The following is a 23,436-nucleotide window of genomic DNA, read 5'->3' as shown; positions in this document are numbered from 1 at the left end:
CAGGATCCTATCTGCTGGGCAGGGTGCCCCCAGGCGTCACTGCACTGGTGCTGCGCATCTCTGAGGGCGGCATTCTTTCCTGCGGGGTGGGAGCCGCTCTCCTCGCTGTGTTTTCGGGGTAAACCTATCCAAACCGAGCCAAGACCTGGACCGGCGGAGCCAGACCCCTTTAGCTTCACAGGCCTTGCGTTTCAGGTAATTGCGGGCTGGGCATAAGCATGAATTTTGCTTTGAGCCGGTGATTCACAGAAAGGAATGCATTCAGGCTTCCATGTAGCCTGCACCGCCTGGTGGTCTCCTCCCAGGTGTCTTTTAATAGCTTGGCAATGACTCAAAAGTGGTGGAGCCGGCTTTTAAGCAGTTTGTGGTCAGAAACAGAGCCCAGAGCTGTTCCCTTGCTCGTAGGTTGCTAAAAGACCATGACAAGGGACTCACAGGATACATTAAGACCTTCTACCCTTCCCATCAGGAAGGTTGCCAGAGAGCACTTGCGATAGGCAGGGTCCTGAGTACCAGTGTTTAGGCAGCAGGCAGGTCTTGTCCAAACTGCAGGTCAATTTGAATGTTCCTGTGAAGTTTTTTTGTCCATTGCCCCATTTCCTCTATTTTCCCAGCCGTGTTCCCTGCTAAAATGCTACCAAATCTAACTGGATAAAGAGACTGACGTTTGTTTGAAGTGCACTGGGAAGGTGCCCTGCAGGGGTTTGGCCATGTGAGCACCTGTGCTAGTACCTGCTAGAAGTTTCTACATTATTCTGCTTGGCAATAGGCTCCTGTCCTGTACCCATTCTGTGTGTGATCGTTAAAGTATGAAGAAAGGCAACTATGGCCCTCATCACAAGGTTGGGGGAATGGGTTTACCGGCACCGGAAAAGGTGCCGGTGCCGGTAAACCCATTCCGCCCTACCACGAGGTCTCCTCGCGGGACCCGCAATGGGCGCCTGGAAAAACCAGGCGTCCATTCCGGGTCCCGCGAGGACACCAGGGAGCTAACAACAGGCCCGTTATTGACGGGCCCATTGTTAGCTCCATCCCCATTCCCATTGAGCCCTATGGGGGCTCGAATGGGAATGGGGATGTACTGGGTCCGGGTTCCTGGGACGGGGAATTACCGGGTCCGCCAAGGTTGCGATGGCCCGGTAATTCCTCATTTGAGGAACCCTTGCCCGGAATGCAGTATGGAGGCAACCATGCCGCTAAAAGAGGCATGGTTACCTCCAACCTCGTGATGAGGGCCTATATGTGGAGACTACCGTTGGCACTACAGTGAATTAGCTTTTTATTTTTTCCATTTTCTTTAGCATTAGAGCTGAAGTGACAAACTAAATGTGCTGAACTAAAATGATTAATATAAATATTTTTTTGTTTCCGGTCTGTAGGTGCTCAATACAATGACTGAACGTCCCTTTGGCCCCATCTTCACAGAGCCACTCTACCTCAGCTATGGACAAAGGAGCAGCTCTTCAATCTTCCGGGTCAGTGTGAAACCTTTCCAGTATTCGCAGAGTCAGACTGAGATATAAAGTAGTGCCTGGGACCCCAAAAGGTGGCCGACACACACTACCTACAGTTTGTGAATGGGAGTGCATTTTTTTAGATTGTTTGGGAGGATTTGTGACTTCTAATGAACACTGGGCTACAACATCAGGTAAAACTATAAGCTGTATGGTTATTAAAGTAGTCCACATTAGCCCAGAAAACTGGCACACAATGACCTTTCAGGACAGTCTTTACAGTATTGCCCCACTGCCCTATGTGGCAGTCAGAATCTGGTATTGGGGTACAATATACTGCAAAATGATCCATTTGCATGAAAATGACAATTGAAAATCTATGGAATGACAAAGCACTTAAGTTGCACATAAAAAGACACATTAGAAATTGAGGGCATCATTATAGGTTTTGCCATAACTGTAAAACGTGAATAGTGCAAATGTTGGTTTTTACCACTAACAAAAGTAACACCACATATGATATTTCCCAGGAGGTACTACTGCATGCGTTAATACTGCATTTCCCCAATGGAGTTCAATGGTACTCCAAAATGGGGAATACCTGGCATGCCCGCATGACTCTAAATTATGCAGACCCATCCTATTACGACATGCTGTAATGCTATTTCAGTTTGGCCAGATTGGCTTTAACTAAAATAATTTCCTTTTGTTTTTTGAAAAATGATACGGGTAATATCGACATTTTCTTGAATTCCTGCGCCTGCTGTTGTGTGCTTGTTGTGATATTATTTATTAAATACACTTTTGTTTTCTTTATATTATGTAGCAGTACAATTGCAAGGAATCTCCTTTCTGAAAATATACATCTACTTACTTGGATATGTTGTTTAAAATCAGTTTGTAGATCTTTAGACATGACAAACCTGTACAATAAGTAGAACATATATCATACAAAAATGCCACACACATGTTTCAGGTCTAGTTCTTCTTCAGGACAAGCTATTAAGCAACTTGTTCCATTTCTGCAAAATAATAACAATTACATGCAGTGTTTTATGGTCTTTCATTTCCTGAAATTGATCTTGTATCTTTTTACTTTGTCTATTACTGAGTAAGTGTCATATCGGTACGATTCACTTCTTTTTTAATCCAAATCCAAAGTACAGTGATTGTGAAGCACATATTAAATAGTAGCTCCAATTAGTAATTGGCAATTGCAATTTATGAGCTGCTCCACTTTGATTTCAAGTTTCTGGCTGTCTTGTAATTGTCTGCAATTAAACATAGTTAGCTGTTGTTATTTTCAATGGTGGGGCTCTCTGCGCAGGGAGATCATTCTGGAATCTACATGTTCGCTAATATGTCCTTTATAAGCACTACATGTTTGACTTAATGTACCAAAGAAGTGCAGTCGACTGAGATGGCGCTCACATCGTATAGGTGCTAATTCCTACGTTTATTCGGTTTGTATTGGCACTCACCTCTCAGTCTTCGTTAATTAGCCTCTTTAGTGACAAATAAATAAGTATAACATGTTGCCAAATCTTTACTGTAACAACTTTTAGTCCCAAACGTTTAGTAACACTAAATGAAATGCTTCCTTTATATCCCTGAATTATTCTATTTTTAGACTAAGCAACTCATCATGCAGATGGTCGCAAAAGCACTTCATGAAGGAATACATACATACATATATTAGAATAACCTGCACACCAGATAGAATAACAGTATCAGCAAAAGATGTCTAGATCAACACCTTCTGTGCAAAGAATAGGGCACGATTTTCCCTCCAGGTCCTTATTCTGAGGGTAACAGTTGCAGGGAGCGAGCCAAATACAAACATTGGTTAAGCCAAAGCTAACCCAAGGATGACTTCCCTTCTGAGACCTTTTCTCCAAGGGAATTTGATGGGAATCTCATCTGCTCCCGTCTTTAGCAATTCAGTGAGATGATTTAGCGTCACTGATATCCCTTTGAGGTTTCCATCTGCCTTTTCTGCCTTTGATTTTGTAAGCCCCAGCACACTCTATGTTTGGGAAATGAGCAAACATTCAACAACCTGCCAACAGTCCCCATTACCTAATCTGCTGTCCCTGGCCCTGGCTTTCGTTTGGACATTTGAGGTATTTGATTGAAGGAACTTTCGAGTAAGGGTAAAACACGAGACACTTGTTTATTGGCAATAAGGTTTACCACCAATTTACGCACCCATTTGTTTTCTTTCCATTCAATGTTTATTTCGGATGAAAGTCCATAAAAAACATACATAACCCCAAAAAATGATAAAACAGTTATGTTGGTGAATTCATACTAATTGCTACATTACATAATTCACATAATTAATACGAATCAAATTTCATTTAATTGCAGTTTTTTTTTAAACTAATCAGCCATTAATCAACATAAACAAGACAGCGATAACAAATTTACTTTGAAGCACTACTAAAGACGCCTGGATGATTCACATATAATCAATACGTTGCAGACCTAAAAAAGAATATCTAACTCTCGATATACCTAAAGTCATCGGTTTGCTTAAAGTCAGGCCCACAAATCATTAATTCATAAAATCTTTATTTGAAATTTTTCATAAAAACACAACGTAAAACATCTTCATAAAAAATTCATCACCATCTTTATATGCCTCAGGTAAAAGTTAAAAATACAATTCATAATTGAATTCATTTAAAAATAAATACAAATATTAATCAAGGAACAAACAATACAAGTTATTCATCATTCATACTACTCGCAATAACAGAAAACCAGATAATTGTTGATTAAAGTCCAAGCAGTAGCATAATTGTTAATAATTCATATAAGCTGGGAAAAAGTCGATCCAAGCAAATTCATAAATGCCAGGTCCTACAGAGCCATACTCTGTGTATGTTTGTTGCCACATTTATACATTTGTTTTCAAATATTGATGTTTTACACCATGACATGATTTCAATAATAGTTCTAAAACCCTCTCTGTTAAGGATGGTGTTTAAATAAACCCTTCTTAAGTCACAACAACTTGGGCACAGGTATACAAAACTTGTGCTTGGTTTCTGTTGTTCCAGGGCAATAAATACATAGACCTGAGTGCTTGGGTTCCAACACTTCTTTACACAGCCAACCAGGAGAGTACGAAGTCCAAATCTAATCTATAGAGATATTGCATATTGCAGTTGAATGAGATCCACGTATTTTCCATAGCAGATCTCTTGTTTTGCTAACCAGTATGTTTGTGCAAGTGCAGAACCCTGATACTGGATACATTACTGATTGTAGGTGTAGCTGCTGTAGGCATCTTTCACCAAGGCCTTAGACATGTCACTTAGCTATCTCATATTTTATGCCACACCAGATAATTTACATTTTGATGGGACATTAGGTGTCCCCTTCACTAGACACAATAGCTTCCTTAGGAAAGCATTCTCAATGGTTGCTAATTTCTCAGTCTTCACATGTCCCCATAACTCAGAACCATGTATAGAGGCTGCCTTGGCTTTGCAATTATATGCCTCAAGCAAAGTCCTTATATCTCCGTTGCCATGAGCCTTAGCAAACCCTGTTACTGCTTTAATTGTCCTACCAGGGTTTGCTCTGCCTTGGCCATTTGCTCGGGATACACCCATATTCGCTCTCAAAACTCACTCGAAGGTAATCAAACATGTGGACCTGTTCGATCAACCTGTCTTCGACGGTTAGCTTTAGATTACAGCCCTTAGCACATGGTGCATGAAAGACCAGATCTCTGGTTCTTTGCTTATTAATTTACAGGCAATTATCAATGCAGAATTAGTAAAAAAGTGCTCATTGGTTTCCGCAAGCCCATTGGAGAAATTAAAATTGCATCATCATCGAATAAAAGAAATGAATCTTATCATTCCTTCTAATAGGCGCACCTGTTGCCGCCTGAGCAATAATGTTGAAGATTGAATTATAAATAAAAAGAAGAGGGTGGGGGCCAAGACACATCCCTGTTGTACCCTCTTCCGTCCCGGGAAGTAGGAGGTCATATCGCCCGCTATGCTCCTCTCGAACAAATGCTTTATCATCACTGTACAATGCGCTTATAGGCTTCAACAAAGGCAGTGGCACTCCAATTATCATTGATTTCTCCCAGAGTTTAGACCTACGGTTAGCATCGAAGGCATACTTCAGATCTACAAACAACAAAAAGAGGGTCATTATAACTTTTGTGGGATGAGAACAGTGGTGGTAAATGTCATGATAATTCCATCACCGCCACTTTTCCTGCAGCGCAAAAGTACACGTTTGCCAGCGGGGCCACTGATTTACCTCCAACAAAGAGCTGGAGGTAAATCAGGCCCCCCTGGCCAAAAAACAGCTGGTATTTGGAATGGGAATTTACCACCATTGCCGGCACCAGGAATATCCCGGTAATATTGGGAAATCGGGCGCCAGTAACGGTAGGTCAGTTTCCCGGTATGCAACAAGAATTTCTGTCAGGATACCTGGAAATTTATAATGACCCCCATAGAGTTTCACCTTTCTCGACAATACATATTTGTTTGAGTAGAGGGAGTCTGAAGCACTTGTCTATAGTGCTCACGCCACATTGAAATCCAGCCTGGCGGTAGTCTATTGCTTTGGTCAACACAAACCAATCAAGCAGACTGTCCAGTAGGACCATGTCATAGATATTACCAGCAGAGTCGAGCAATGAAATAGGTCTATATTTTACCGGCTTTTCAGTTCTGCCTTTTTTATAGCTCAGGATAATTTCTGCCAAAGCCCCAAATCTCTTGACTACCAATAGAGTGGTTATAGGAGTAAATAGCTTATGTAAGAAAGAGACCCAAATTGAACTTTCACTCTCGTGCAGGTTAACTGGTATTTTGTCAACTCCGATGGCCCTTCCCCGCTGTGCTCCAATGGCCAATCGTATCTCCTCTTGATTAAGCTGAAGTGAATCAATAGATTCTATACCATCAGGCAGAAGATCCAAGATTATGTGATAGAAATACCATTTGTGTCTCTAATCATACATGGAACTGAAATAGGTCAACCATTTATCCTCACAGATACTTACAATCATAGAATGATCAGGGTCACGGCCTGAGCCTTTATCAATTTCCCAAAATTCGAAAACATTAACATTAGTAAAGATTTTTTGACACATTTTTTTCAGTGTTCTAATCTTAGTGTTTTAGTTTTATCTTGATTAAGAATTATGTTTTCCTTGCACGGTAAGCCTCCACTAAGAACATCTCCAGCATTACAGCGGTGCTGGCCATAATCACTGATTTGCCTACATAGCGCAGGATGGGCATGGTTTTTGCATCCATAACAGGGCACTCAGCAGAGATATTACACAGCACACTGACTATCATTAATAAACAAATTATAAAGTATTTCAGCCAAGATACTACCAGTGTGACACCTCCTAAACCTGCATGTTTCAGTAACATATCCATGCTCCCAAAACCGCACTATTCCCATGTTCTAAAGATAAAGGGCCTTATTATGAGTTTGGCTGTGTGGCCAAACATCGTGGTAATGCAGTGGTAACAGAGTTGCCACTGCATTACCGCTGCAGTACCGCACTACCGAACTATGGGTTTGGAGGTAAGGCGGAGAGGTATTTGCTCTGCCTTACTGTCATAAAAACGTCCAAATCGGCAGAATTACTGCTAGTGGAAATTCTACCAAAATCCCCCAAAGACTCCAATAAATGGGGTCTAACACAGCCTACCACCACTTGTAATCCAGCGGTAATTCTGCCGGACCAAGTAGCAGTAATAGTAAATCCGTTTCTGGTATTTTGCAGATTTACTTGTAATGGGGGCCAAAGTATTCAAAGCATGTAGCATTCCCCATCCCATCCCCAAGGAGAACAATTATGGCTAGAGGTTCGTACTAGAGATGCTATTAAAAGCCATTTTAAAAACCAATCAAGGTTAAGTCAGACACTCCTTTTTTCAAATGAATATATTTTGTGAATTTCAAGTTGTGACGCAGAGCCTGTTACATCACACCTATTCTGGAACAGAAGCCAGAATGTGTATCTGGCAACATATTATTCTGTTACATCCAATTAGCAAGTCTGGCCAGAAGCAATTTCCCATAATGTATGCTAATCACATCTACTAGGAATATCGTACTGTAATAGCTTGGATCAGATTTCTTTATATAGAACAGTATGAATTTAGCAAGATGTCATGAACTTGGAACTTCCCCCTGATTACGCCCCTCAATTCATGTGATTGGCGAGTTCTATTAGAGCTGGAACCCCTAGGGTGTATCACTCTTTAAAAGGTCTATTTGGGGTTTTATCAGGGCTAGGAGTCTTAACAGATTTCATTGGCTGAATTATTTTATTGACCTCTGTAAGTGAAAACCTGTATATCAGTATTTAAGGGAATTTCCCAACAGCTTTTGAGCTTTCTTCAATCATATGATGGTTACTTGTTATTTCACACACCACCAGAACGAACCAGCACATTTTAATCAAATTTAAAAAATGCCTCATACTTTGGTTCAAACAGAACATTATTCAATATGTTAATCATCTCAGTGTATAAAACGATTTATTGTTGGAATCAAGGTCATGTGCATTTCAAGGAATAATGCTTGGACTTTATTAACCTCTGAGTACAAGTGCATGTCAGACTCACCTCTCCATTGGTATTGTTCACATTATTGAATGATGCTACTTCTAATATAATACGGTCATGTTTGCTTTTGATTCTTTGGTATACTTCAAAATCCAGCAATTGGCATCAGTGCATCATATCTACCAGAACAAAAATCAATCTGTATTTTTCTAAATGATGGTTAGTGGGTTGGCCCTTAGGACCTAGTCATTCAGATTAGTAGAGTGTGTTTCAACATGTTAATCTGGCATCCCAGTACTTTTAAACCTTTACACAGAAAGCCTTCCACGATTGCTACCTCACAAATCTCTTCCAAACAGGTAGTCAGTGTTGATAGATAACTTGAAGTCAGATTAAAATAGAAATCATCCCCTTCCAATATTTAAGGGGTATTTTCATTCAGCAAGATGGAACAAAGTTTCCTAAAAGAATGTCCAAATAAGCCATTGTTTTATTTGAGGTTTTTCCATGTCCTCCTAGAATGTTACATATGCTTACCAACTGTAGAGAAGAAGTATCTTTTAGGGACAAAATGATTTACTGAACATCAAAGAACTCTTTTTGCCTCAGTGATTTAAGCCAAAAAATAACCGACGCCCAACTCAATGAGCCACCAGCAGATTTTCTATGCTCCGGGAGCCTATTATGTCATGTATCGCTACGTATACAAAGGTCTAGCTGACCATGTTTTCTGTAGGAGAAAAAATGGATGTGTTGATATGAAGTCTTACCAGTCCTTGTTCCTGATCTGTGCCCCAAGCCAGACACATTCTACCAACACATTGCAATACTGCTGTGGATGTTGTCTTCTCCCTGGCTGTTTTTCTCCCTTTTTGTTGTAGTTAGAGGACCAAATGCCTGTCATAGCACATTGCTCAAAGGGCACTGTTTCACAATTTGTGTCAGTTATTTGTAACACTACTCAAAGAACAATTACATTTTTTAGTTGGTTGAAAACATTAGGAGTATGTATATTTATTGGATTGCATCTTATATTATTTCCATGTTAGACAGTTAACATCTGCCAGATCGTAATGCTCAGTCTTTTTTTTTATTGTTGCATATATAGTTTACAAAAAACATTACACAACATGTTTCATAAAATACACAAGACATGAATTCAGTATATACAGAATTTTAGCAGAAACATAATTGATGTTTCCAAAGAAAAAAAAGAAAAATTATATAAAAAAATCAAATTACCAATCAAATACAAACTCATCAATAAAATCCATTCAAATAAAAATACCATATTCTAGATTTTTCTTATCCTACTTAGAACTAAGAAAAATAAGAAATTAATTCAAAGCTAGAACCAAAGAGATACTAGTACCCCATATACATCGACACCAAAACAAGTTCCTGCACACTTCTGAACAGTCAGGGATCTTTTCCCTGAAGGACCTCGCAAGTTCCTTATCGAAAAACGAACAGACAGCAACCAAATGCTTCAGGGTCTCTCGTGAGTCGATAGCTCCACAGAAATTACAGTTGCTCTCAAATGCAATCAGAACAGCATTTGAATGTGTCTTACTCCAGTGTCTGATCTTCTCATAGACAGGAAACTGATTTAGCCTAAAACGCATATAATTCATGTGTCTGCTTGAGCAGGGAATTTGCTGAAGATACATCGGTAAGCATTCCCTTGCATGCACATACTGAGAATATTCCTCATAGCTGACATATGTTGAAATGCAATCCACTGTCTCAGACCAGTCAAATCTGAAGATCTTTTTAATGTGCACAGGTTTTAGTACCAGATCATTGATCAGGGTGGTGGGGGTCTTCTATTTCATCTAACCCCAGGTCTTGATAAATGTCGTACCTTTTCCTTCCCGCCCCCCTTTTTCTTCTCCATTTCCCTCCCTCCTTGTAGCTTCTCACTTTTTGGTAATGTATTGGGAACATTCCAGCCCAGGCAGTATCATTGCTGTTGAATATGGCATGCGTATAGTCGTTAGTAGCAGCAGCGTAATACGAGGTAGGTTATATGGTTGTCAGATATATTGTTGACATATGAAAAAGGGAAAGGTGATTGAAGGGTGTGATCAGAGGGAGGATCGGGTGTAAGTGTACACACAAGCGAAGGAAGGAACATCATCAAGGGGGGAATAACACCATTATCCCACATTTGCCAGCACCTCCCACTATATAGTAACAGGATACATAAATACCACGATCAGTTGGTGACAGAGATAAAAGGGGAGAGCATGACACCAATTTGGCCAGAGGGAGGGTCGTTTGACAAAAGGGTGTTAGATTTAGTGTCCAGACACTTATTGGCGAGATATAAGGGAAAACAGTTGCAGAACAGAAGAGAAGTATTGGACCTGTGGCGAATGTTCGAGGAAGTTACCCCTACAGCAGAGGTGAATACAGAAAAAACAATCGAAAAACCAAAAACTCAGGAATAGGTAAGCGGAACACCAAAGGGTGAATGCACAACGACTACAGCTGACAATGACGCAACCAAAATATACCCCTTAATGACAAGACCAGCAGTAGGATACAGTGAGCCTCTGTATATACCAGCGTGCTCAACCCCCACTCCCTCAAATGGAGCGGTAGCCATGGCGCCACCACCATACGACAAAGGAGGCCTTTATGGCCCAACAAGTGCGCCCCCTGTAAATTTGGCGCGATTAACCGGAGATTTAGACCACCAGCTGGCGCATGCACAAATGGAAATAACACGGCTAAGAGCACTGTGTGACAGAGGCCAAATGATGCCGCGGGGGAGGGGAAGTACCACCATTATCCGTAGCAGACCTCACACCCCCACTAAGTGTAACAGTGGAATCAGCACCAGCCACAACAGGACCAGTGCAGTCCGTATTGTCTAAGAGAACACCCACATCACAAGGGTGAGAGAAAGAATGGCGATCGGGAGAGTTCCTGTTCCATCTGAATGATAAACCAGTAAGAATAATAGGCCCAGCCACCCCAGAAAGCCAGCGAGAGGAAGGACACGAGGAGAATGGCGAGCAAGAAGAGGAAGTAGAAGAGGTGTAGAGTGATTTAGATAAATATGAAGAGGGAGCAGCAGCTGTGGGATCCCCGCTACCGTCTCACCTCGATGACTTCGATGAACTATCACCCCCACGATGGCAGAGTAGATTAAGGCAGCGAGTAGGGAACATGCTGTTAAGTAGGACAAAGAAAGGAACGGTAAGTAAAACAGGAAAGAAGCATAAGTTGCAGATACCATTGATACACAAAGGCGCAGGTAGCCCACACTATATTCCGTGGGCCCAGATGGACAAAAACAACCCGTTGAAACTCCTTCCCCCACTTGCGCGAGGGGCGGGGAAATGGATACATGCATTCGAGAAAAACATGGCAGGAGTACCGTTAGCGATAGGTCATGTAAAGAATTTGCTAGTGTCTGCCGTTGGTGATCAAGCAGACGCCGTGTGGGAAAAGGCGGGGTTACCGGGAGTAACAATGAGTTGCGACCGCCACGATGGATCACCCTTCAACAATGTTCGAGCACAAGTATGGGACGCATTGCGGCGCACATTTCCAGATATTCCAGATTTACATTTAGTAATGCAATGCACAATGGAGGAGAACGAGGATCCTACGCAATTCATACTGCGGGTGCAAGACTTGTGGAGAAGCGAAACTGGTACGGCGTGGAACCAATCCACCACCTTGTTCTATTTTATAATTAAGAAAGGGCTCCCGAAGGAGGTACAGAAGGCCTTGGACAATATAGCTGGGATAGAGGCCAAGGGGTGGCCTGAAATCCAGAGCATAATTGTGCACCACTGTAGGAGGATCAAAGAGAGTGAAAAGGAGATAGCGCAAAAAAGGCTGGCGGACGAAGCGAAACTGGTACAGAATAAATTAGTGAAGGTCGCCACCATGAACGCAAGTGTGGCAACAGATAGGGAGAATGGGGGGGATGAGAATGCAGGAGGCAGGCCAGTAGGAATAGCAGCAGTGTGGGCAGCGGGAGAACAAGGATAGTGGGACGGAGAGGAAAAACACAGAGGACCCCAGTGGCAAGAAAGGCCAGCAAGAGGACAAGGTGGGTACCGTGGCCAAAGAGGGGGGTTCGGAGGCATGGGGAATAGAGGATTCGGTGGTCAAGGAATGAGAGGAGGGCAGCACGGGTCATGTTGGAACTGTGAGAGATGGGGACATTATTCAAGTGATTGCAGAATGCAGCCCTCATGGTATTTCCAAGGGCAACCACCCATGGACAATGAACAGGTATGGGGATGCCCACACCAAGGTAGCCCCTATGGATTACCAATGGGAGGGGGAAGACCACAAGACCAGTGTTATAACGAACACCAAATGCAGCCGAGACAACCACCCTCACAACCACATCACAGTGCATCACAGCCCATGACAAGACAAAACATTGTAGGAAATGCCAGCAGCAACCATTTCGCAACAACTGCACATGGTGCACCTGCACCGTTCCGTGGCGCAACAGTAGTTGGAGACTATGTTTTCTCAGTGCCCGGACAAGAAAGGTACGCAGGTTAGGACAGCCCACAGGGAGCACTTGCGTGTCCAGTCCTATCCACCACCCTACGTGCAGAAGAGGAACCACTAGTGGGGGCAGAGATAGGAAATAAGCAGTTTATGTTTATGGTAGACTCAGGAGCGGAAAAATAATGTCTTATGGAAGGGCAGTTTCCGCTCTCAGGCAGGAATTTGGAAACGCAGGGGTTCTCTGTGGCTATTTTAAAAGTTCCTTACACCAAAGATCTTGATATAACGGTGGGGGGTAAAACAATGCACGCACCCTTACTGTACCACGAAGACGGGCCAATCAACTTGCTGGGTAGAGATTTTCTAAGTAAATTGAACATGACCATTTTGTTTACCGAGCGGGGAATAGTGTGTTCCACCCCAGGAGTATGCCCAGTGAGAGCAATGTTAATGATTAGCACGATGATGAATGAAGTTGTAGTGCGAGGGATACCCATTGATACAGACATGTTTATCTATGGCATCAAGGTGTTTGCAAAGTAGTACCTGAGATAACGAGAAAAGAATGGAGAACACCATCAGACTTTATATTCCGCCCAATTGTAAATACGGATGTCGTGCCAGGCACCATAATGTCCATAAACATCGAGGCAGTTCAGGTATCGAGCAAACGTATTGTGGTCATAGGCTTGGACACGCATGGGTGCGAGTGGAGAACTGTGTTAGGCATAGATCCAAACATAATGCTAAGAGATCTAACTGACGAAGAATTATTCACTGACAACGAAGATGATGGAGAAATAATAATGGAAATAAGCATACCGTGTGACATCATGATCCAGTACAGAGAGGTACACAACCCACTTATGGCTAGTGTTAATGCCCCACCAACAATATTTGAGGAAGACATGGCAAAAGTAGCACCAGAAATTTTACAACAGGCCCCCATGATGTAGGGTTACTACATGATGTGACACCACTAAAGATAAAACTTAAACCAGGTGCCATACCGCCAAGAGTGAAACAGTACCCAATATCCAGAGAGGCAGAGGAAGGGATTAGGGAGAGAATAAATGCACTCCTGAAACAAGGTATAATAGTGCCATCAAGCTCCCCATGTAACACAGCCATCTTTCCGATTGAAAAAGCAAAAGGAGGGGCGTGGAGGATGATCCAAGATCTCTGCCCACTTAATGACGTAATTCAAAAAGAGTTCCCACTAGTGCCTAACCCGGCATCAATACTGTGCAGCATACCCAAAGAATCCACATGTTTTACTGTGGTTGACTTGAAGAATGCTTTCTTCTCCATACCACTTGACCCGGGATCGCAGTATCTTACAGCATTCACACTGGGAAATAACAGATATGAACATCGCAGACTCCCACAGGGATATTGTGAAAGCTCAAGTATTTTTAACAGAGTATTGCGTGAAGACATTGGAAATATAGATGTAGAGAGAACCATTATACAATACGTGGACAATTTACTTGTCTGTAGCAAAACAGAAGAAAAGTGTAGAGAAGACTCCATAACACTGTTAAATGTGTTAGCTACCAAAGGGTACAAAGTTGATAAAGGGAAATTACAATATTGCCTTGCCGTAGTTGTATACCTCGGACAGCTGATATCAAAAAATGGAAAACAAATACTCCCTGACATGGGCAGCTGCCATATGTAACATTATAATACCAAAAACAGTGAAGGACATGCAAAACTTTCTTGGCATATGTAACTATTGCCGAGCATGGATCCTTGATTATGCAGCAAACACACACCCATTATTGCAAGCATTAAAAGAAGCTCAAAAAAGTAGAGCCCCAATAAAATGGACACATGACATGATGGCTCAATACTTCAGACTAAGGGCCTCATTACACGTTATGCTGTAAACCATGGTGGTATTAGCACCATGGTTGCCGCCGGTACCATAATGGTACCACCATGGAGAAAAGGCGAATTACCACCCCATTCCAAGGTTGGCATTGTGGTAATTCCCCCTTTCTCCATAGCCCTTCCCCATTCCCATTTTTGCCCCATAGGGCTCAATGGGAATGGGGAAGGAGCTAATTAGGGTACCGCAAATTGCGGTGCCGTAATTAGCACCAAGGTCCCTTTGCGGGTCCCAACTTTAACAACTGGTCTACACCAGCCGTTAAGGTCGGGTCCCACAAAGGGACCTCGTAGTAAGGCGGTAAGGGTTTACCGGTACCGGTGCCCTTACCGGTACCTCTAAAAGCTTACCACCTACCGTGTAATGAGGCCCTAAAAGACCTTATCGCAGATGCCGCAGGCCTCGCAAACCCAGATTATGAGAGGGAATTTTTCTTGTTCTCACACTGCAATGGAACACTGATGATGGCAGCGTTGACACAGAAAACATTGTTAGGCCACAAACCATTGGCCTACTACAGCGGAACACTAGATGCAGTGATGCAAGGTCAATTTGCGTGTGAACAGGCCCTCACAGTTGTGGCCTTCGCTATTGAAAAGAGTGCCATGATTGTGATGGGATGTTCAGTAACATTGTATGCAGAGCACTCATTATTTGCGATTCTTGTGTGGTCAAAATCAACACTGACAATACAGAGAGTAACCGTATATGAGATAATAATTTCAAGCCCCAACGTGCATGTGGTCAGGTGTAAAACAGTAAACCCAGCAACATTCAATACAGAGCCATGTACAATGGAGGTCATGCAGGAACACGACTGTGCCACCTATGAGGGGGAAGGTGATGACATTCTCAAAGCGAGTGAAAATGCCCTGAACGAAGGAGAAATATATTTCATAGACGGTTCAGCATCAATAAACCCAGAAACAGGAGAAACGCATGTAGGGATGGCAGTAGTACGAATGGAAGAAGATAGCTATGAAACAATCGTCCAAAAACCTCTCCCGTCCCATTACTCCGCACAAGCAGCTGAACTAACCGCATGAATTGAAGCATTACGTACAGCCAAAGGATGTGCAGTGACTATATATTCAGATTCAGCATACGCAACTACCAATGTCCATTCAGGACTATCGCGCTGGCGTAGAAGAGGGTTCAGACGAGCAGATGGCTCACCAGTACAGCACGCCACTATTGAATGAATTAATAGACATTAGCAGAGCCATCAGTAGTGGCAGTAGTGAAATGCCAAGCCCATACCAACAACACAGATGCGATCTCATTGGGAAACGCGGCAGCCGACGCGGCAGCGAAGGAGGCCTCTTATTTCAATGTAACACCAGCGGCAGAGAGCATTGTTAAAACCGCCACCGCAGAACCACTAGACAAAGCCTATAGTAACATGCCCATAGCACAGCTAATAGAGCTACAGAGGAGAGCATCACCGGAGGAACAAGAATTATGGAGCAAGCAGGGATGTAAACAATCGGCCACAGACCTCATTTGGAGGCAGGAGACAACGGGGAAAGTAGTGATGCCAATAGAATTACTAGAACTAGCATTCCAACAGCTGCACTTTCCAGCCCATGTAGCGAAACAGCACATCGTCGCAGACATCCAGGAAGATTGGTTTGTCCCCAACCTACAGGAACATTTGTCAAAATTTATCATAGATTGTACAACATGTCAAACATACAATTCAGGAATGACATTGAGGACATTGGGAGATACTTTGCCACGGCCGTCAGGGCCATTTAGGGAACTCCATATGGGAGAGAGATGTAATGGGGCAAGTATCTAATTATGGTAGTATTTCCTTTTCCAAGGTGGGTGGAGGCGGGTCCATGTCCCCACCCAGATGCGAAATGTGCGCCGAAGTTCCTAGTACGAGAAGTGTTTTCCCGGTGGGGAATATGTGATGTGATACGGTCAGATAACAGCACACACTTTGTGAATGACCTCTTCAAGGAAGTGACGTCACTCTTGGGGGTAAAGTACAAACTGTGCTCCATTTATCATCCGATGACTAATGGCGTGGTGGAAAAAATCAACGGTCTGCTCAAGAGTAAGTTATCAAAATTGTGTAATACATTAAAGAAAAACTGGGTGTATTGCTTGCCCCTAGCACTGTTGCAACTCAGAACATAACCATGCAAGGACCACAATTTGAGCCCCCATTAAATTTTGACTGGAAGGCGAATACACACACCACTCTCCCCGATCAGATGCACACAGGGCTGCCACAGTGCTGGGGCAAGAATTTAAGGAATGCTTAACTCAGCTGATGTGCGCAGTACGCAGCATAGTGTGACAAATAGCGCCGCCTTTTACTGAAAATGTGGCAACTGATATTACCACGTCAGTGACAGACAGCCCAATTGGGCCACTGATGCCAGGGACACAGGTATATGTGATGAGTTTTATCAGGAGATGGAATTCACCAAGGTTTCATGGCCCCTATGAAGAGATCTATAGTACGCCCACTGCAGTGAAAGTTAAGGGACTGAAATATTGGGTGAATCTCTCAGATGTGAGGAAGGCATGCGACAGTACAATCCCTCAGAGCGAACAGGAATGTGCAAGTGGTACTACAAATGATGTTGAGCAGCAATGACAAACTGATCAAATAAAAAGAAAGTTGTAAGGAGCAAAAGAAAATGATGTGTCCTCTCTGACTTGCTTCACTCTACGGCTCTATCTTTCTTCCTTCAATCCTCTTTTCATCACTACATCTTTCTCTTGCAGTAAAAATGCACAGGAAAAAAGAGGATATAAGTGAAGCAAAATGACAGAAAAATGTATGACAATAATAAGTGCAGCAACTGTGAAAAAAAATGAGTAAACATGAAGTGTAAATATATATATAATGTACATATTCTGTGGCTTAACAATTTTGTATGGTGCCTCCAGGTGACAAATGGCCCAATGAAGCACATTTGCGGAGAACACATTAATATTAGATAGCAATAGGGACGCCATTAGGGCTAATAAGTTTAGCAATCTTGAATGTGTTTTGAAATGCGCTGCAGTTTTGCTTTCTGTGATGTTGTTCTTCATGGCCAGGTATTATACTCTCTTATCGCTGGTTAATGACATACACAAAGGGGGGGAGTGGGGCTCAGCTGATACGAGAAGGGTCAAACCTAATATGGACTGGAGTAAAGACAATATGGGGAGAAACATATGTTGTTGTTATTAACGTAACAAATGTAACACAGACTTCAGAGCAAGCCCCTGTTGATGCAACAATTGTCTCCTTGGTACATCTTGGCATAAATATGAGTGATGATTATGAATCAAATTAATATGATGGCAACTATTATTAGCCAAGTAACTTAACTAACACAAGTATGCATGCACAGACAACCATAGAACCTACCTCATATTACGCTGCTGCTACTAACGACTATACGAATGCCATATTCAACATCAATGATACTGCCTGGGCTGGAATGTTCCCAATACATTACCAAAAAGTGAGAAGCTACAAGGAGGGAGGGAAAAGGAGAAGAAAAAGGGGGCGGGAGGGAAAAGATACGACATCATGACCTGGGGTTAGATGAAATAGAAGATCCCCGCCACCCTGATCAATCTAACAAATGGTATTCAGACATGAGTGCTACGGCAAAGCAAGCAACAAATGAAAGCTGCTATGTCTGTTCACTCATACCGCATGCATCAGGGATACCCAAAATGTTGGTACCACAGGAAGTGCCCTTGTCGGAGGCTCAATGTTTCTTTCACCTAGTTCTGTGTAGGATAAAAAGCACCTTCCAGGCACACACTGTCACTATAGAAAAGCTGGAAAATGAGAGAAGATGCACAAACCGGCGTCAAGGAGTAATTTGCCTCAAAGAGCCATTTCTTGTCATCAAAGGGACGAGGTATGCAGAGAACAAGTGGCACGATGAAACTATCAAATGCAAAGCAGCAGTACTCCGAGGACTATCTGAAGACACCTTCCAATGGATAAAGGAAGTGTGTGCCCCTATTTGGTCGTAACACGTCAATAAGCTAACATGGATCACAGCACTGGAAAAGCCCATAAAAATACACAAAGAAGTACCGCATGAACTATGCTTCCATGGGGAAGGGAAGGTGAACATGGGGGAGGCAAGGAAATGCAATAAGACAGCAATCATACCTGATATAAGGAAAGGCACCACAGCCCTCATGGACATTTGCGGCAAACAAGCCTACCTGCATCTACCTGCATCCTGGAAAGGTACTTGCGCCTTAGCCACCCTCCATACGGCCCTGATGGTAGTACCAGAAAGTCATATCCAAGGAGCAGCAGGAGAATCGGCTGGCAAATCAGCAGCAGGAGAATCGGCTGGCAAATCGGCAGCAGGGCAATCGGCTGAGCCATCGACAGCGCCCAACAAGCAAAAACAGAACCTCCAGCTTACGAACTGTTGTCAGAACACGAGTTGAAAACAAAGTTATCATGAAGTAAAAGATCATCCAACTATATTTCGTCCGAATCCTCAAAACTCCTTGCTGAGATCCCGCAAAAGTACAATCTCTTCTCATCTGCAGAGACATTTTTTGCATCGCTCCTAGCGCCCAGACTCGAAGCACTAGCAAATGCCAAATGATTACAAATAGTGCGCTGGGAGCTAATCCAACTGGCCAACGACACTGAAGAAGGATTCAACGTTATAAAAATAGTGCTCCATGCCTTGCGCCTAATGACAATGCAAAACAGATATGTTCTAGATCTCCTCACGGCAATGGATGGTGGTGTTTGCCAAAAAATCGGAGGGCGTGTTGCACATTTGTGCCATCTGGCGATGCAGATAACGTCACACTCTCGCATGTGATAAGAGCAGTTCAGAATTTAGGAGAGAGGATGAGAAGAGAGGGCGGAGCAGAAGGAAGCGCATGGTTTGACAACATGTTCAGCTGGATACCATCATGGGTGAATGTGATGATGAAAATACTGGTTCCCATCATCGTCTTTGTGCTGCTATTCTTCTGCGTGTGCCAATTAGGCCTTAGGTGTTGTGCAAAAAGTATGCCTACCTCAACTATGATGATGGTAACAATGGGCCGACCGACAACGGTAACAACTATGATAGATGCACAAATACAAACAGGGGAACATAACACTCCAAAATACAGAATGACTGCCATCTACAGGCAATATGGGGACAGGGTTGATAATCTATACCACACCACAATCAAGGAACCAACAGAATTGCAATGGTACAACGAGGTATGAGTAGACCTGGATGGGGATGGTGGGATTTACCTAAACTGTACTCCAGATTAATATGCCAGGAGAGGTAATAGCTTGAGAAGTGTATGCAGAGCATGGATGCCAATAAAAGGTACCCCAGCCTGGGAAGAAGCAGTTGCTGAAGCTGAGTACTACCGAAGGGAGAATGAAAGACAACAATATTGTAATTTGTTACTTTAGATGTAACGAAAGGGGGGAATGTGTGGGAGCGAGGGGGCAGCAGGCCCCTCGCATCCTTTACTTCTCAGTACAAATCTCAGACCAAGTGCCTCCAGTAGTGGGTTCGCCCCTTGCCCTTATGCGATGTCAACTTTGGTTGACTTTCGCGTAGATGGGACCACTGAGCAGGGCACAGGGCATCCATTTTTGTACCCCCTTTGACCCGATCTTGGTAACTAGGCCTCACTGCGATAATACAAAACGCTTCTCTTCCCTTTATCGCAACAGCCAGATGCACAGGGCACATGGCCCCCACGATCCTTCCCACTCTGACTGGAAAACTCTGCGGCTCCATTCTCACGCTGAAGCCGGAGGTACTTGCAATAAATAATAAATGTAACACATCATTCTTCCTCTGAGATCACTGTCCTGCATGTGAACCAGCATGAGCTAAGCACATAGCTCATTCATCTCCACAAGCGTGTCCTTGCCCCGCACCCACACCAGTGGAAAATTACTACCATTGCGACCCTGTGCCCATGCAAGGTATTCCTTTCATGTGCCAGACCACTGACCAAGCCATGATCCCCACCCAACAGATCCCCAACTAACATTAGACCCCTGCAGCAGTATATCATTGCCTACCACTAACAAATGCCACATATCAGAGATTCTTGTGAACACAGACCCTCACTTCGACCAGTGTTATTATAGTGGTCAAGACCCTTAACCTAAGACCTTTATAATCCTATGTAATAGATAGTGAAGATACATGTGTGACTTTTATAGAGACATGATTAGTTATTGTAAGACATCGAACAATTGTTATGTAGTGCATGCATTTTGAGAGTATATTGTGTTAGCTTAGTTAGTGACCACCCTGTTTCACAGCGAACTGACCTTCACCCATCCGGAGCACAGATGCTTGATGTCCATCCTCCCGCCAACCAAGCAGCCAATCTGGAAGAGATGCCATCCACACTTTGGCACCATATCAACTGACCAATCCGGGACCAACATAGTATCCTATGTTAGTTGCGTCATTTACCCAATAAAATGTATTGTAACATTAATTTTGGTCAGAGCGCTCTCAGAGGCAACAGAGATCTTTGAATGCCATTTACTTATATAAACCTTACCTTGAACTCCCGCAGCCTGTTCTCTTTGCCTCATTCCCCGTCCGGGGTGTGTCTATTTTATTCTTTTGCACGTGTAAGACGGGGAGGGCACAAACACTCATTAGCACCTTGCTCGCCCTGGAAGCAAGACGACATGGAGCAACACAGGTTCGATCTCCGGGACCGCGCTTATAAACCTCTCAGTATTAAGTGCATTATAAATAACCAATCATATCATATCATGTCATATCATATCAAGAGCCATTAATACACAACAGCACTGCAAGTATCCGATCTCTGAACTCTCCAATAGACGGAACAGTACCGTCAAGCATATCAGAATTCAAGTTCTCATATAGGGAGTTCTTGGGGTGGTCAATCATTCTTCGAAAGAATGAAAGCTGTCTCCAGACATACCTGGCCTTCAATGTCACCAGACGCAGCTCATGTCTAATGATAACATTAGGTATGGCCATCGGAAAGCCCAAAACGCCCTTCCAAGTCCTTCCCTGAAGAGTGTTTAAGATATCCCCCATATTGTGGGAGCAAAGGTCAAGTATGTATAAAATAATCTGTATAAAATAATCGACTCAAATTTGGCCAGATAATAATGCCTCTGATACGCTCACTCTAGGAACCAGGTTAGGTTAAGACGATAGAAAATAGTCATCCTTCAACTGGGCTGTCATGCAATTGCTGATCGGTTAATTTTAATATTGGCCAAATCAAAATAGTCTTGGCTCCTACATTGAGTGTCTGGTTTAGGCAGAGCCAAGGAATCAAATTCCATATGTTTTAGTTCATCATTAACCAGGGCAGAGTAATGAGTGAATTATTTCAAGAGATATGTCAGGTAGAATCATCGATAAACAGACATGTATGTGAAAAAAACAATTAATGACTTTGTTCATTAATGCTTCCTTGCATTCACATTTATGTTTCTCTGGACTAGGATAGCGGTCACAAATAATGTAGTATCCTCAATCTCTGTTTCTCCCTGCTGATGGATAGGTAATAACTGTGATGCAGAATCATTTTAAGAATTATGACCAATATTATTATTTTGTTCAAGGAAACATTAGATAATTGGCAGTTGTAAAACAGTGGCTTAGATTTCCAAGCTTGAAATTGCTGATTGCCACTTACTTTTTTTAAATGTCTGAAACGAGAACACAGTTTTCTCAGCTGTGGCATTTGTCATTGGACTTGCCATAATAACACATCTTTTATCTGAGGGAATTCCAATTCTTACACATAATCTTACCTTTTAAGATAGTTCCCTGTCATTATCAATCTCTCCTTCTCACATGTTTGAGCTTTGCTCCTACCTTTCACAATCTCACAAGTGTCAGGGCAATGCCAGGTGGGACCCACATAAGGCACAGACACCAATGAATGTTCTTGCAAGATATTATTAACACAGAATAGACATCACAGGCCTTGCAAGAAATAGAAAGTATGTTGCATGTTGGATCTCAGTCTTAATGCACTAAGTTCTTTGGAGACCAGCTATCTGGGGTATGGCACTCATAAGTGATAATTCTGGCCCAATCTGACAGCTTTGTCAACAGTGCACCAAAACAAGTCCTTAGTGAAATCTAACAGCTATGGGTAGAGCCACTGGATTCTTCAGATGAGGCACTGGAATTTTCAGATGGGTAGGTAGGATTTAGCTTTGCAGATCCCCAAAATGTCTGTGTTCCCCAGTTTCAGATTCCAGCAGCAGGGTTTTGGTGACAATGAACAGCTGCAACAAGTTGTGATCCTGCCGATGCTTCTCCTTCATTGTACAGGCTGCGTTCAAATATAAATGTTGAACAATAGCAAGAGTTGTTAAAGATTTCTCCAAAGCTGCAATTTGAAGGGTTGGCCTAGCAGAATCGGCCCAGTGATAAAGTTTGTGAACTCTCAGGAAGGAGTTCCCTGTGGTTTCACACAGTCCCTTTGATGCAAGCTCAAATGTAGCCAAAGGCACAGCCTTGCTACGAATGCCTGATGCTACAATTTAACAGATGGGCCTATTCAGAAGGTCTCAATGCTGCATTTCAGAACATTGTGGTTCCATTTGTTTGTATTTCCAATCAGGTTAAGTCGTCTAAATTGCTTGTGCCATTGTTTTGGTGGAGAGTTACCAGGGAAATACTTTGATGTGGTTCTAAAGTTGTCTGGAGAACCTTTGGTTGCAGCAAAGAGAACCACAGGAATGCAGCAGAAGCTATAAGATAAACCTTGCTGATAGTTAACATTCCGAGCAGCTGGCTGTCAGTCCTCTTGGTTGCTATGACCAAAAAAGTGATGGGTGGAAGGTTTTGAATAAATCTGAACCACTGACATTGCTCTGGGCAACCTTCCACACCACTGACTTTTAGCCCGTCTGTACCATTGCAAGAGGGGTACAGCCATATGCAAATCAGTCAGGTACTGTTACCAATGCGAGCAGCCTAGCGCAAACTGCTAGGCGAGGTCCCCTCTGCAACGGAAACACAAGCAACCCCAGACATATTTTCAACCT

General features: G+C 43.0%; 1 protein-coding gene across 7 annotated transcripts in view; it reads left to right on the top strand.

Moving 5' to 3' along the window:
* LOC138525572 (uncharacterized) overlaps positions 1-23,436 on the top strand; it is a 1,145,196-nt gene that overhangs the window by 1,084,799 nt on the left and 36,961 nt on the right. For all 7 annotated transcript variants that reach the window (XM_069635615.1, XM_069635611.1, XM_069635616.1 and 4 more), the window contains one exon: positions 1,380-1,475. In XM_069635615.1, the coding sequence (XP_069491716.1) occupies positions 1,380-1,475 (96 nt within the window). The remainder of the gene's footprint in view (positions 1-1,379; positions 1,476-23,436) is intronic.

This window comes from Ambystoma mexicanum, chromosome 7p (genome assembly GCF_040938575.1).
Source record: "Ambystoma mexicanum isolate Mex_15411 chromosome 7p, UKY_AmexF1_1, whole genome shotgun sequence".
NCBI lineage: Eukaryota > Metazoa > Chordata > Amphibia > Caudata > Ambystomatidae > Ambystoma > Ambystoma mexicanum.
Note: the sequence above shows the minus strand (reverse complement) of the source record. Positions and strands in the feature narration are given on the sequence as shown.